The sequence below is a fragment of the Triturus cristatus genome, chromosome 6 (assembly GCF_964204655.1).
Source record: "Triturus cristatus chromosome 6, aTriCri1.1, whole genome shotgun sequence".
Taxonomy (NCBI): domain Eukaryota; kingdom Metazoa; phylum Chordata; class Amphibia; order Caudata; family Salamandridae; genus Triturus; species Triturus cristatus.
In genome coordinates, this window is record NC_140589.1 from 444,562,091 (window position 1) to 444,575,686 (window position 13,596).

At 46.7% G+C, this 13,596-nt stretch overlaps 1 protein-coding gene across 1 annotated transcript in view; it reads left to right on the plus strand.

Moving 5' to 3' along the window:
• The window catches only part of GFRAL (GDNF family receptor alpha like), a 1,025,020-nt gene that overhangs the window by 496,546 nt on the left and 514,878 nt on the right, over positions 1–13,596 (plus strand). The window contains exon 6 of the mRNA XM_085610866.1: positions 7,195–7,528. Coding sequence (XP_085466992.1) covers positions 7,195–7,528 — 334 coding nt within the window. The remainder of the gene's footprint in view (positions 1–7,194; positions 7,529–13,596) is intronic.

A 13,596-nucleotide genomic window follows, 5' to 3' on the forward strand; every position in this document is an offset into this window, starting at 1 on the left:
TCAAACCCTGCAGGACATCTAGAGTTGCAATCCTTTTTAATAAACAACTTCCAATAAAAATTCAAGAACAATGTTTAAACCTGTAAGGCAAATACACATTTATGAATTTATTGCTCTAAGGCCAAACTCTATTCGTAGGCTCTGTCTACTCACCTAACAACATTACGTCCTCTTTCTTTTCTAAACTCAGTAGACTACTTGTACATTTTGGCAGGGTATCAGTGGTGATAAGGGGGACTCAATTTTCACAGCTGATCAGTTCCAAGACCTCTCTGATCCATCGGACCCTTGAAATATGCTGAACAGAGGCCTTCTCAAAGACCAAGCTTTAATAGAACTCAGGAGGCATCTGCACCCAACAGACCAACAGTATACGTTACTTTCATGCCCGCATGGCACCAAAACCCGTATTGAATATTTTTTTTATCCAAGTTAGTTTACTCTCAAAACATGGATTTGGTGGATGAATTGTCTTCATTGTAAAAGAAATAGCACCAAATAAACAAAGGTTGAATGAATTAATTTAAGGAATACATTCACCTAAATGAGCATTCAGTAACATCCTATCATTCACTCTGGGCAGCAGGCAAGGCCTATCTCCATGGCCTTATGATCCAAGCCTCGTCGGCTACACGTAAACAATTGACAGAATGACAGACCTTTCTTGAGGTGGAGGTTACTTGTCTCCAACACCACTACTGGACAACCTCATCTAATGACCTGTTGAAACAACTAACATCTAAAATACCTAAGCTTAATAAAACAAGTGTTTTACTTCAAATGCAGAATAAAAGCTCTAAATGTAGAAAAGACTGGGTGGCTCCTACTGCTTCAACTTCAACAGCATTATGTCCACTCAGCGTTCCAAATGATTTGAAACTGCAATAAGAAGCTGTTGACTTTCCCCGTGGACATAGCAATTGAATTCACCTCTTACTATACTTCTCTATAACTTTCAGAGTCTAACCCTAATTAAACCCAGATAGCATGGCTTTATGGAATTCACAAGTAACTCCTGGATTAAGAATATGGGTTGTGTAGAGCTTGACAAACCCATTTCAGACAAATCACAGAATGTATTAAAACTATGCCAACTGGATATGTTTCAGGGGAAGATGGATTCTCCTTGAACTTTCACAGCTCGAAAAGTGGCCTCTTTATTGGACAAGGTCGCCTGGGAGGTGACAGAAGTGGGGTAGCTACCAGAAGATTTTAATAAGGTGCTAATCTCCTGGTTCACAGAAACTGAAAAAGGATCCCCTGGAGTGTGGAAACTACAAACCCATATCTCTCATTAGCAGTGATGTAAAAATCATTGCCAAGGTGTTAGTCCTATTCCTAAAAACTGTAATCCGAGCACTGATTCCCAAAAGTCAAGTGGCATTTATGCCAGGTCGCTCCACATGAAACCATCTACGCATTAACATGTGTTTCATATGGTAATTCTGTAATGATACGGCGGAGAGAGAGGCACTCTCCCTTGATGCTGAAAAGGCATTTGATTGTGCGAGATGTGATACCCGTCTGGATTGGGGCCAGAATGGGATTTGGCCCTATTTCAAAGAATGACTCAATGGTATACAATACGCCATCAGCAGGGATCCCGTGTAAGGGACAGATATCTGACACAATGAGCATTCAGAGAGAATCCCAACAAGAGTGTCTCCTTTATCCACTTTTGTTTCTGATCACTTTAGAACCCACAATCATTGCTATCCATTCAACTGACCGGATACAGGGTATTTAAACATATGCAGGACAAATACAAAATAATGTTATAAACAGATGACATACTCATGACTTTGGCCTCGCCTAGCACTTTTATTTCTGCTCCTACGTTTATGATATCCCCTTTTTTGGCTTTCCCAGGGTACAAAATGATTCGGAGTAGGAGTGAAGCACTTTCAATGTCTAAGCATACCATGTATGTCTCTTTGGGCCATCACTTATTCCAATAGAAATCCACACTGCTAAAATAGTTTGGTATACGGGTGAGTGGTGACATACTCAGGGTGATGAAGGATAATCTAGATCCCCTACTGTATCAAATGCAGAGAGATTTACTGATATGGGAAGAACAGCATCTCTCCTTGTGGCGAATAATCCAAATCATCAACCTGATGGTTATGTCAAGGTTTAATTATGCCCTGAGCATATTCCTACTCTCTGTTCAGTTGCACATGAAAAGATTATTTAACCATGCAATAAAAACCTATATATGACAAGGTCAGAGTCCGGGACTGACCTCCTCTCCTCTTCAAGCGGCCATCACATCAGGAGACTTCCATCTCCCAAAAGTCAAGGACTACCATATAGCACAACACCTCTGTAAACTCACCTACAATTTTTGACCACACTTAGAAAGACCAGACTGGGATACCATACAGGCACAAGAGGTTTACATATTCACCATGCCAGTGGTGCAGCAACAGTCAGTCAACATAACCCCATTATAAGGGCTTCTTGTAAAGCATGGCAATAAAGCCACAAGTACATGGGCACACATGGTAGATGCAATTTACAAACCCCAATATGAGTGAACAAGGACATCCAGATTGCAGGCCAGCCATGTAGTTGGTCCAAATGGCAGAACTTGGGGATTCATACTCTAGAACACCTCATGGCAGACGAGTCCTTTAAGTCATTAATGACTCTTCACTCCAAATACAATCTCCATCAGAACAAACAGTGGATTTTTTCTCAATTACCCTCCTACTTAAACAAAGCCCTACGTCCCCACTTTGATATTCTGCAGCCCTTCACATTGTTACCTCACTTACATAAATGGGGCAATTACAAGAAATTGATATCAGGTATCTTCACTAATGAGTTTGGAAAGTTGGCATTATTCACTCTAGCAGTACTACACTTTCTACCTATTGATTTAACTTTTTGATCTGCTTAAAATCAAGGTATAACTCTATCACACTTAATGGAGGGATTTCATGACATTCTATATAACCCCAAGACATGCCGGTGAGTTATCGGAGAAATTATTTCAACTTGCATCCTTGATGAAGATGAAGGCTGAAACACCATTGGTGCAGGGAGAAACAAAAAGAGGAAAACTTTTAATGTTTAACATAATTGTGTCAGGGAAGGGGTGAATAGTATGTATGTAGTGTTTTAAATGTTATAATGTAGTCAATTAAAAGGTAAAATAGCTCAAATTAAATGTTTTAATTAATTTAGGAGCTGATTGCGATGTCCGCCCGCCACTGAATCGGGTCACAGGACCGACCGCGAATGTCGCAGCAAAGACCGCGAGCCTTTCCTTGGCGGCAATGTTGCCATGGAAAGGCGAGTGACCGCCTGCATCATAATATGGATGGTGGTGTCTTGCAGACACCGCCACCATGTTATGGCCTTTTTCCACCCGGTTTGACGAGTCGACCGGCGGAAAACCAGCGGACCGTCTAGCCGTCCACCGGGGTCCCCCCCGCTATCGCAATGTGGCGTGGGGGAAATGGTAGGTGGGCGGGGGGAATTGGCATGTGGATCGCCACCGCCATACTGGCGGTGGCGATCCGCCCACCAACATAATCAACCCCATAGTTATTTGACCAGGATTAATCATGTTTTTTAAGGTTTCCTTATATTATGGGGGTTTTGAGATAATGTACATTTTTACAAATTAATATGTAATAATATGACATTATAATTCTGATAAGTTTGTAATTTTTTCAAAATCAATTGTTCTGTTGCCGACGCTGTGAAGGCACAGTGTGATTCTGGCTTCGTCCTAAAATACATTCCCCGTTTCAGTGTGCTATAAAAGGTGCCTCTCTCATTAATGCAAATATCTACAAATTGAGGTATTTACAGGGACTTATTCTATGATTTCAAGAGTCTGGGCTGTTTTTGGGAGTTAACCAGGTGATTGTTTCCAAGGTACATGGGTCTAAAATAGAAGAATTACAAAACATCTGCCAGTGGCAGATATTTACCAGCCATTGTTTTATAATTATTGAGAGACTGTGATGAACAAAATAAGTCAATTTGGTAGTCTTTTACAGTTAGAGGTTAGGGCCTGGCATAAAAATTGGATTCTCTTGCTGTGTGTTTAGTAATAGATTATTCAATATTGAGTCATAGTAGGGACAGGAAAAGGTCGACTATTTGCTCAGCAGTCTTGCATTTTCAAGGGTGAGCCTTGGCTACCAATGTGTAAGCTGCTGGGGGGGAGGAGGTCTCTGTTTTATCTCACAGTCCAGACCGGATCAACTTTTCCTGAAGAAGAACATTATAAAGAAATTGCCCATTCTCAGGTTTATGCTTTCTTCATGGAGTTACGACTGGCAGTGGATATTGTACGCTGGGTTCCCCGTCTGCAGCACACGCTTGACTTCGAATGGGCTGAGACAGGCATTGTTAAAAACAAAGGGGCAGATTTACAAGGAACTGACGCATCTGCATAGATGCGTCAGTTTCCTTGTGTCACCGCCGAATGTCCTTGCGCCACTATGGATGCACTGTATTTACAATAGAGTGCTCCATGGCGCAATGATTAACAGATGCGTCAGAAATTCTGATGCATCTGTTGGCGCAAAAGTGACGCACAGCTGGAGTTGCTCATGAAAGTGACACAACTCCAGCAATGCGCCACAATAGATGGGTGAGTCCCATTCAAAAAGCCCTGCATCATTCCTTATGCCTGCTCTGAGCAGGCGTAGGGATTTTGATGCAGTGAAGGCGTAGAATGATGCAGTGAAATCTTGTAGATTTCATTGCGTCGGTTGTACATGGCTTTTTGCGTGGTAACGCCCACCCTGCATACATTATAACTGACGAAGGTATAATGTGATGCAAGACTTTACAACGTGACGCATCTCCCTAGATGCGTCATGTTGTAAATGGGCCTCAACATTTACGCCGCGGCTGCGTCACAAAAGTGACACAACTGCAGTGCAAAAGTCACGCAAGGGCCTTGTAAATCGGCCCCAAAGTTTGAAGTGATTTTATAGTGAGGTGCTAAGACCTTATCTTTTTTTTTTTTTAAATCCCAGCAATTCACTGTCAAAACCAATGGCTAAAGTGAAGTTATAATTCAGTGTTGGACTGCAAAACAAGCTGTTAAAAATCCCAAAAAGCCCTGAAATATGCCAGTATTGGACCCGCATCAGGCACTGACTATGACCTACCATATTACATCCCTCATGACATGTTAAATGGCCACCAGTGGTGTGGCGGTCCCGCACCAGTGATTAGGATGCCACCGCCACCATGGCGGTGGCATCCTCTATTCACAGCATTGTGGCGGGCGGTGCTCACAGCACCGCCCACCACAATGCTGGGAATGCACTGCGTGCATTGTCATGCACAAGGTGACAGGCACCGCGAGGTGCCAGCCACCATGTCCATGACAATGCAGGAGGTTACCATAGGTACCCCCTATGTGCACCCCCCATTACCATGGGGGCCTGCAACGGGCCCCCGAAAGAGAATTCCGCATGCCTTTCCGCCACGGAAAGGCATGTTTCGGCCCCATGCTAATATGGATGGTGGTGTCTAGCAGACACCGCCACCATATTAAACCCTTTTCCGCCCGGTCGACTTGTCGACCGGGTGGAAAAGCCGCGGACGGTCTTCCCGTCTGCCACGGTACCCCCGCCATACTAATATGGCGGGGGATAAATGGGTGGCGGGCAGGGAAGGATGTAGGGTGGTGGTGATCCGCCCTACATCCTATTGGACCCCTTAGTCTCCAGCAAGACCCTGTATGGGATCCAACAAGGTCTTGCACCCAAACCTCCACAAGCATCAGACCTCCACTGCACAAGATCTTCAGCAGTATGTAGAATAAGTTTGACACCGTTCTTAGCCTTCATCCAAGGTTTCCACAAGTGGCCAACCCCTGCTTTGCACAGACTTTGAACATACACAGTGGAGTCTGTCTGCAAGGCCTGATGTCACACCAGACCCTCCATCCAACGTACACTTGTGGCTGGGTGGTGTACTTGCCCTATGGTCAGAAACAGAGCCAACCCTCCACATGTTGGTAATCCCTGCTGTGCATTGCCTTTGGCCATGTCTAGTGGAGTGATGGCCGTATAGACTCATCGGTGGCCAAGCCCTACACCGATGCCTCATGTCCACAAACTCCCTCCCTACGTGCTCAGCCTTCAACCCTTCACATCAATCGTAGACCGATAGGTCTATTGTGCAATGATGTTCAGTGGCCAACTTTATGCCAGTGGCCTACCTCCAATATACCCATCCTGTGAATTAATACAAAGAAAAAACTATTGCTTCTATCAAAGTGATGCACTTCTTAAATATCTATTTTCTTTTGCATCTTTCAAAAGTTTGCAGGCAAGCTGATAAGAATTGAACCATCAATTTAGGTTGTTGGATTACTCCTTGTTGACAAAGCCTATAGCACACGGTCAGAATCATTGGTTCAACTCATTAGCAAATTCAACAATGTGGTTATTTAAATATAATCTGGATGTCATCAATTATGTCATTTAGTATGTTATGAGTGATGATAACTTATGCATGATGGGGCGCAAGTTATAGTTTGTTCACGAAACCATCACTGGTGTACTTCAGTGATTTGTTTTATTTTTAACATTAGCTTGCGTCTCATTTCAACACTTAACTATAACATAATTTCAGTGAATACATATATATATATATAAATGTTTGTTCAGCAGCTCACATGGAGAGCTTGAGGAGAACTGAGAAGCAGAAAAATCAATGCCAATTCTTATTTATTGATGATGCAAAGTGTCCGACGCGCATTTCGATGTGTCTGATTTGCAGTAAAGTCATGTTGTTACGATACCAGATGCTCTCATCAGTTCGTGGATGATATAATTTCTATTAAAACCACCTAAATCAAAATGCATTGAAAACAGGAGCATTACATGCTTAAATCCCTTTACAGTATGTGTCATTCATACAAGCTAAGTTTCCACATGGGAAAGAATAATTTCTAATAAACGAGAACTACTTTATTTTAGAGGTAACACTAGACCTCCTGAGTTATATTGCCTTTTCTCGAAAAGAAACGCTACGAGTAGAATGTTTTAGACGTGCGTCTTTTAAGCTTCTGTTTCTATAAATAAATGGCATTTATTGCAGTGTACTCTACAGTATTGTACTGTCCTGCAAGGGTGAATAATTTGTTAGTATCACACAAAGCATGATACCGTGGGGCATAATTGTTTTCAACCTTTGCTTTCTTTTCAGAGGACACGAGCATCCGATCCTGTATTGAAGTGACTACGATGTGTATTTCGGATCCCCAGTGCAATAGAAAGTTAGCTTCTCAGCTCGCGGATTGTTCAAAGGAAGCAAAACGTTCGTGCAACCGCACCTCATGCCTGGCATCCATCAGATCTTTCTATGAAAGCATGCCTTTTAACGTGGCACAACTGTTTGCATTATGCGACTGCGATGAAGCTGACACCCTGTGCCAAGAGGCTAAAAGAGCGTTTCACAGCAAGCCTTGTGCCGTTTATAGGTATCCAATACCATCCTGTCTACAGATGATTCAACGATGCCTTGTTGACGCACTGTGCAGGTTCGTTCTTGTTGGCACTGCATTTTGTATGTCTGTAGCTGTGGCTTTCTTTTTAGTGATTCAGTGAGTTAAAATATCTGCATTTAACGTTATTGTCTCGAGTTGCGTATTTGGTTTACCGGATGATTCGTGACAGGAGCAATATGATTCAAACATATAAGTTATTATATATAAAAAGAATTGCAGCCATGAACCCGACAAGTGGGAACAGTCACACACACATACAAATGTCTCAATCACTGAAAGGTACCACCTAGGAACAACTACATGATTTAGCAAATAAACAGGTGCCTTGGGGAACCCTGACTGTGTACCATCTGTGTCTGACAACATCATCACCACTCAGAACTGACAAATCCCAATGATGATACACCAATTAACAGTAGTGTGTCATGCACCCACACATCTGGCAGCCCATTAGCAAAGTAGTGGGATGAACCCAGTACCACTCAGCAAGCATCAACAACAGGAACATAGCAAGTGAACACTGTCTGTATATGAACAGGGATGTGGACACACACACATGCTCATACAACATACACCATGGGCCCAGGCTATGTCATGGGACAACACCCTTACTTGAGGGGACCCAACTCCTGTGGAAGCCCAGCTGTGCCAAACATATTCACCGCACGTCTCACTCATGTCTGCAGAACACTTGTTAGTCAGCCATCACTTACAACACAATGAAGGCTCTGGTCACAACAGCCTGGGTACGTGAGTCTCCCCTAAGTCATCTGCACATACCCAAAACATATGTCTATCAAGTTGCACAGAGGACCCAGTTGCTCCTATACCAATGATGCCCACATCTGTAGGTCCAGTGTTGATGCGCACAAAGTCTGTGGAAGTGACAAATTTGACAATGGGAAGCACATAATATGTGCATGGGTGCAAGCCAGAGATGTGACCATGCAAATGAAATGTTCACAGAGATGTCCACAAATAGTTGATCCTGACACACCCAGGTAGCTGCAAAGGATGACATGGATACCCACCAGAATAGGATACATATCTCATGGACCACAGGGAGTACCTCACAGCAACACATCAGTATTCAACATTGGAAACCAAGCATCACAGGTGCAAGGGCATGTTAAACATCGTCAACATAATGTACAGCTAAATCTAGTTCACAGGGATAAAGAAAAAGCTTTATTCAGCATATTAAAAGTTAAACGTTCGTTCAAACAAAAGGCCAATGGCCAGTCCATGTCCAAATGCCAAGGAGCGAAGTAGAGTGACAACTGTCACACCTTGCTTGCCTGCACTGCTAAGGACCGGGGTCATCCCCTCGGAGGGGCATACATGGGGGCAGGTCAGGCACCGCAGGGACAGGATCAGGGCGCAGCAGAAGGAGGCAGTGAAGAGGTGGTGGATGCAGGTGAGACACTTGCAACTGCAGTGGAGCTGACTGAAGTGGTGGGTGCTGTCACAACTGAGGGGCACAAGTCAGATGGGGTGGGTGCCGCCACAACTCCAGTGGGCAGGTCAGATGGAGTGGATTGGGTCACCACTGCAGTACCCAAGTCAGACGTGGTGGTCGTGGACTCCACTGCAGTGCCTACATCCATGGGAGCAGAATGGGGGGCAGGTGAGGTCGGCAGGGCAGGGCAGGGGGGACACAGTCCCCACATCAGTGGCACTAACCGTCTGACCAGGTGTGGAGGAGCAAGTGCCAGGGGGGATGGCCTTAGCATTTTGGGGATGGTGTATCTGTGGGTGGGGCAACCCGGGGCAGGGAGTGGCGGGGGAACCTCTGAAGTGATGGCTTGGGGGATGGAGGACAGAGACTTTGCCTTGGAGCTGTGTGGTGGCGGGGGGTCATGCTCTTCCGGCGCCGGGGGGACTTGCGGGTGGGGGTCTCAGTCTGACTGCGCCTGGGGGAGGGTGTCTGGGTGTGAGGGGCACTCCCCTCTGTGTGTGGGGACTTCCTCTTCCCCTTGTAATCAGGATCTGCTTTGTCAGTGGGGAAGAGGCCAAGGTCACAGAGGAAGAGCTTTTGGGGAGATGGGGTTGCAGGTGATGCAAGGGAAGGGGGCTGGGAGGGAGAGGTCTCGGAGGACTGTGGAGTGGTTGTGGATGACTGTGTGTGTGTCTGCAAACCAGCCCCTGTGAGTGTGGTATCAGTCCCCTACCCTTGCTTGTGTGCACATCTAGACTTTGGTTTGGGTGTTTGTGTGCTTGGGACAGGTAGGCTGCTAGGAATCGTGGGTGGTGCAGGGGTAGGAGGGGTGCGGGACTGTTGGAGGAGGGACACTGCTGCCATCAGGGAGGAGGCCACAGACTGATTGGTTCTCTGTAGGGCACCAGTTGTGTCAACAGACTTGTGTGTGCATGGAGGGCCTTCAGCATTGATGTCTGCCCTACATGGATCTGTCTAAGTAAATCCACAGACTCCTCACTCAGGGCAGCAGGGGACACAGGGGCAGGGGGTGTGGTGCCTGGCACAAAGGAGACATGCTCATGAACACGGGAGCCCACAGGGACCTCTGGGATGGGAGCCGATGGGAGGGTGGTGGTGGTGGTGGAAAGCGGTGGCGGGGACAGCCTCACTAGCTGGGGTTTGGTGGCTGCTGACACCCGCCTCCACAAGGGAGTCATCCTCAGAGCTGCTGTGGCCCTCAGCTGGGGGGGATGGTGCTGATGACTCCTCTGTGTGGCTCCACTCGCCCTCTGTGCCACTGGGTGCCCCCGACTCCTCTCCTTCTGTCCCTGTAAGGCTCTGTGGCTCCTCCTGGTCTGTGGAGCTGTCCCCTCCTGTGGGCGTGGATGTATCTGGATAGGAATAGGAAGTAAGAGAACAACATCAGTCACCTGCACCGACTCACACACCACAGTGAGTACATCACATCACAGGGCAAGCCCTGGCATCATCAGCTGAACACAGATCAAAGTGCCAACACCGTTTAGAATAAGCCAATTGTCATTCTCAACATCAACCATGGCACACATATCCCTCCTTGACTTTCATACATATGTCGGTTGCATGTTGGATGCTAACACCTCAATGTGCCAACATACACCACCCACACATTAGTTGTACATGCAAGTGATCATGTAGGAGTATGTCACTATACACACAGCACATCTCTTGCTACTGACACAGTACAGGTGTCCGGATGAAGGGATGGGCAGAGACTCATTTCACATGCTTGTGATGCATGCCAGCAACAGACACTATAATGTTCTCATGTACTGATGGACAATGCCACAATGGGGTGCATTGTGCACACTTGAACACAATGCAGGATCACTCATAGCAAGTTAAATGCCATGGCACTGGGATGCCCTGATAGTCAGTCAACACTGTCTCCTGTCACAGGGGCAGGGCATCCAGACAACAACAATATGCACTGACTCACAATCCTAGCTCAGGGGTAAAGCTAACTCTGCAGATGACCGGCGCACTTGCCCATCCCATGCAAACAACATTTCCAGGACCCAGAAGACCCCACATCATGCAAATCAGACATATGAGTCTCTGCAAACACAAATCCCTGTACATGAACACATCACAGTCTGCCATGCATGTAACCCAGCTGCATGAAGGACACAGTTGCATACACCATTGAGCGCTGTCAGATGATCACACACCTTTATGTCACACAGGTCTTGTCTCTCACAGTCACATCTCAGATGTCATACTGACCCTCTGAATCATGGACACCCCAGTTGTACGCAACAACAAGCCACACCCTAATGACACAGAGGCATACACCTGAGGGCACATGTCACTAAGCACAACCTGCAACTTCATACACAGGAGTGGGATTACAGAGTGTTTCTAAATGCCTTTGAGGAGGCATGACTAGCCAGGTCTACGTGAAAGAGGGTTTGGCCCTGGACAGTAGTCAGTTGGCTAAGTAAGTGTGACATACTTGATATACATACTCCTGAGGCCCCTAAATTGGAGTCCCCTGCTGCATGGGTGTGTTTGGAATACCCCAGCTACATGTGGCGAGTAAGACCAGCAATTGGAACACATCTCAAGGGCACACACAGATCACATGTCAGATCTCAGGAATTGTGTAAACAATTGACCCACACATGGGACCCACAACAGAGTCACGGGAACAGATGCTGTCCGGTAGCTGAAGCATAGCTGACTGCAGAGACACAGTGCCCGAGTGACACAAGCAACAGACTGTAGGGGCCACACCTGTGGAACAGATGAGGAGGGTGCATCACACAATTGAGGGACCTGAGTATTGGACTACAAGACCTACGTAATGTGGAAGTATGAAGAGGCCAAAAGACTGCTATTGCCATGTCAGACATAGCACACAGATCAGGCATGGGCTTACCCCCTTCCTGCTGCTATCTATCCTTCAGCTGCCTATCCAGGTCCAGGAAGACCACCACCAGTATCCGGAGCATGTGGGGAGTCAGGGTGGGTGTCCGCCCCTCCTGCGTGGAGGGGACAGCTTCAGCTAGACTCTAGCTATCCTCCGGGCCCAGCCCGAAGGTCCTGCCACTGGATCCGGTGCCTGTAGACCCCCACCGAACGAACAGCCCGGGCGATGGTCAGCCATATTTCCTACTTCTGGTGGGCATCAATCTGTGAGGATGACAAAGTGAAAAGTACATTGACACACATGCCCCATTTTTGTGCTGCACACATTTGGATAGACATGTCACCATCACAAAGGGAAATGAGTTACACAGGTCGTGCAACCATGGTGAAGGACAAATGCCATGCATGTCTGACATGTTAACAATGCCTGGATAGTTTAAGCTTGCACTAATGCACTTTAGCTGCAGGACACATATTCATTACATGTACACACTTTGGGGGATGAAAGTAGTCAGTGAGAATGCTTGCCACTGGTGTACACACTGCTAGTACTGCTAGTCAGACAGCATGCATAATTAGGAAGGCAGTGGACTGCACACTGACCTGCTCCCCTAGTTTCCCATAGAGCTTGCTGTACTGTGGAAGGAGGCCATCCAGCAGGTCCTGGTTCTCCTCCTCAGTGAAGGCTGGGGCCCTCTCCAGAGTACGTTCGATAGCAGGAGCCAGAGGATGCAGAGACAGCAGGGATGTGGTCCAGTAGCATGTAGTGCAGGCAAGTGAGCTACCTGGGGGCCAGCCAGCCTTATATCTATGCTGCAGAGTCAGAATCTGTGCCATGTGTCTCATGTGATAGGTCCAACACGGTTAGATTCTATGAATCTGGCCAATCCATTTAAATGTACGACTCGTAAATGCCTTCCGCATCGTTCAAATCTTCAGCTTCATGGAACACTTGAAATTGCAACATTGTTGTAGGCATCCAACTGAATTTCCAGTGCACAAATCGTACAATTTTGAATCCGCATCCGTCTCCATGACAGTCCGGAGACAATGGCTGCGCCCGGCTCGTTCAACTGACTGTAAAACGCGTATTTTGAAAATACACATGCGCCCGTCTCCATACGATTCAATGGCCAAGGCGTACATCTGTCTCGGACCATGCCTGTCCGACGCGTATGCATGATAGTCACCCGCTTCGGACCTCATTGGATTCAATGTCAAAGCGTACGCACGGCTCGGTCATGAACCGTGCAATGCGTACGCATTGTCACCCGCGTCGGACCTCATTGTAGGCAATGGCAAAGCATACGCATGGCTCGGTCATGAACCGTGCAATGCGTACGCATTGTCACCCGCGCCGGACCTCATTGCAGGCAATGGCAAAGTGTACACACGGCTCAATCATGACACGTGCACTGCGTACGCATTGTCACCCACATCGGACCTCATTGGTGTGACTATTATACGGATGCAACACACATTTACTGGCCCGGGAAACCTGTGCACACCTACCACATAACAGCATTGGCCACACAGTGTCCCATTGCATGTAAGGCTGCATTCCCTGGGTGTTTGGGGGGCCACATATGGTTTGTTGGCTGGCACTTTGTGCAGCCACTCCCAGGCTGTGCACGTGTACATGGGGGCAGAATCCTTTGTGTGTTGTGCACATTACCACTGTGATGTGCAATTGTACAGTAATGGGCATGCGTCATGGACACAGTTTCAGTTTGGATATGTTTAGGACATGTCACATACACCCTGAGTCCTG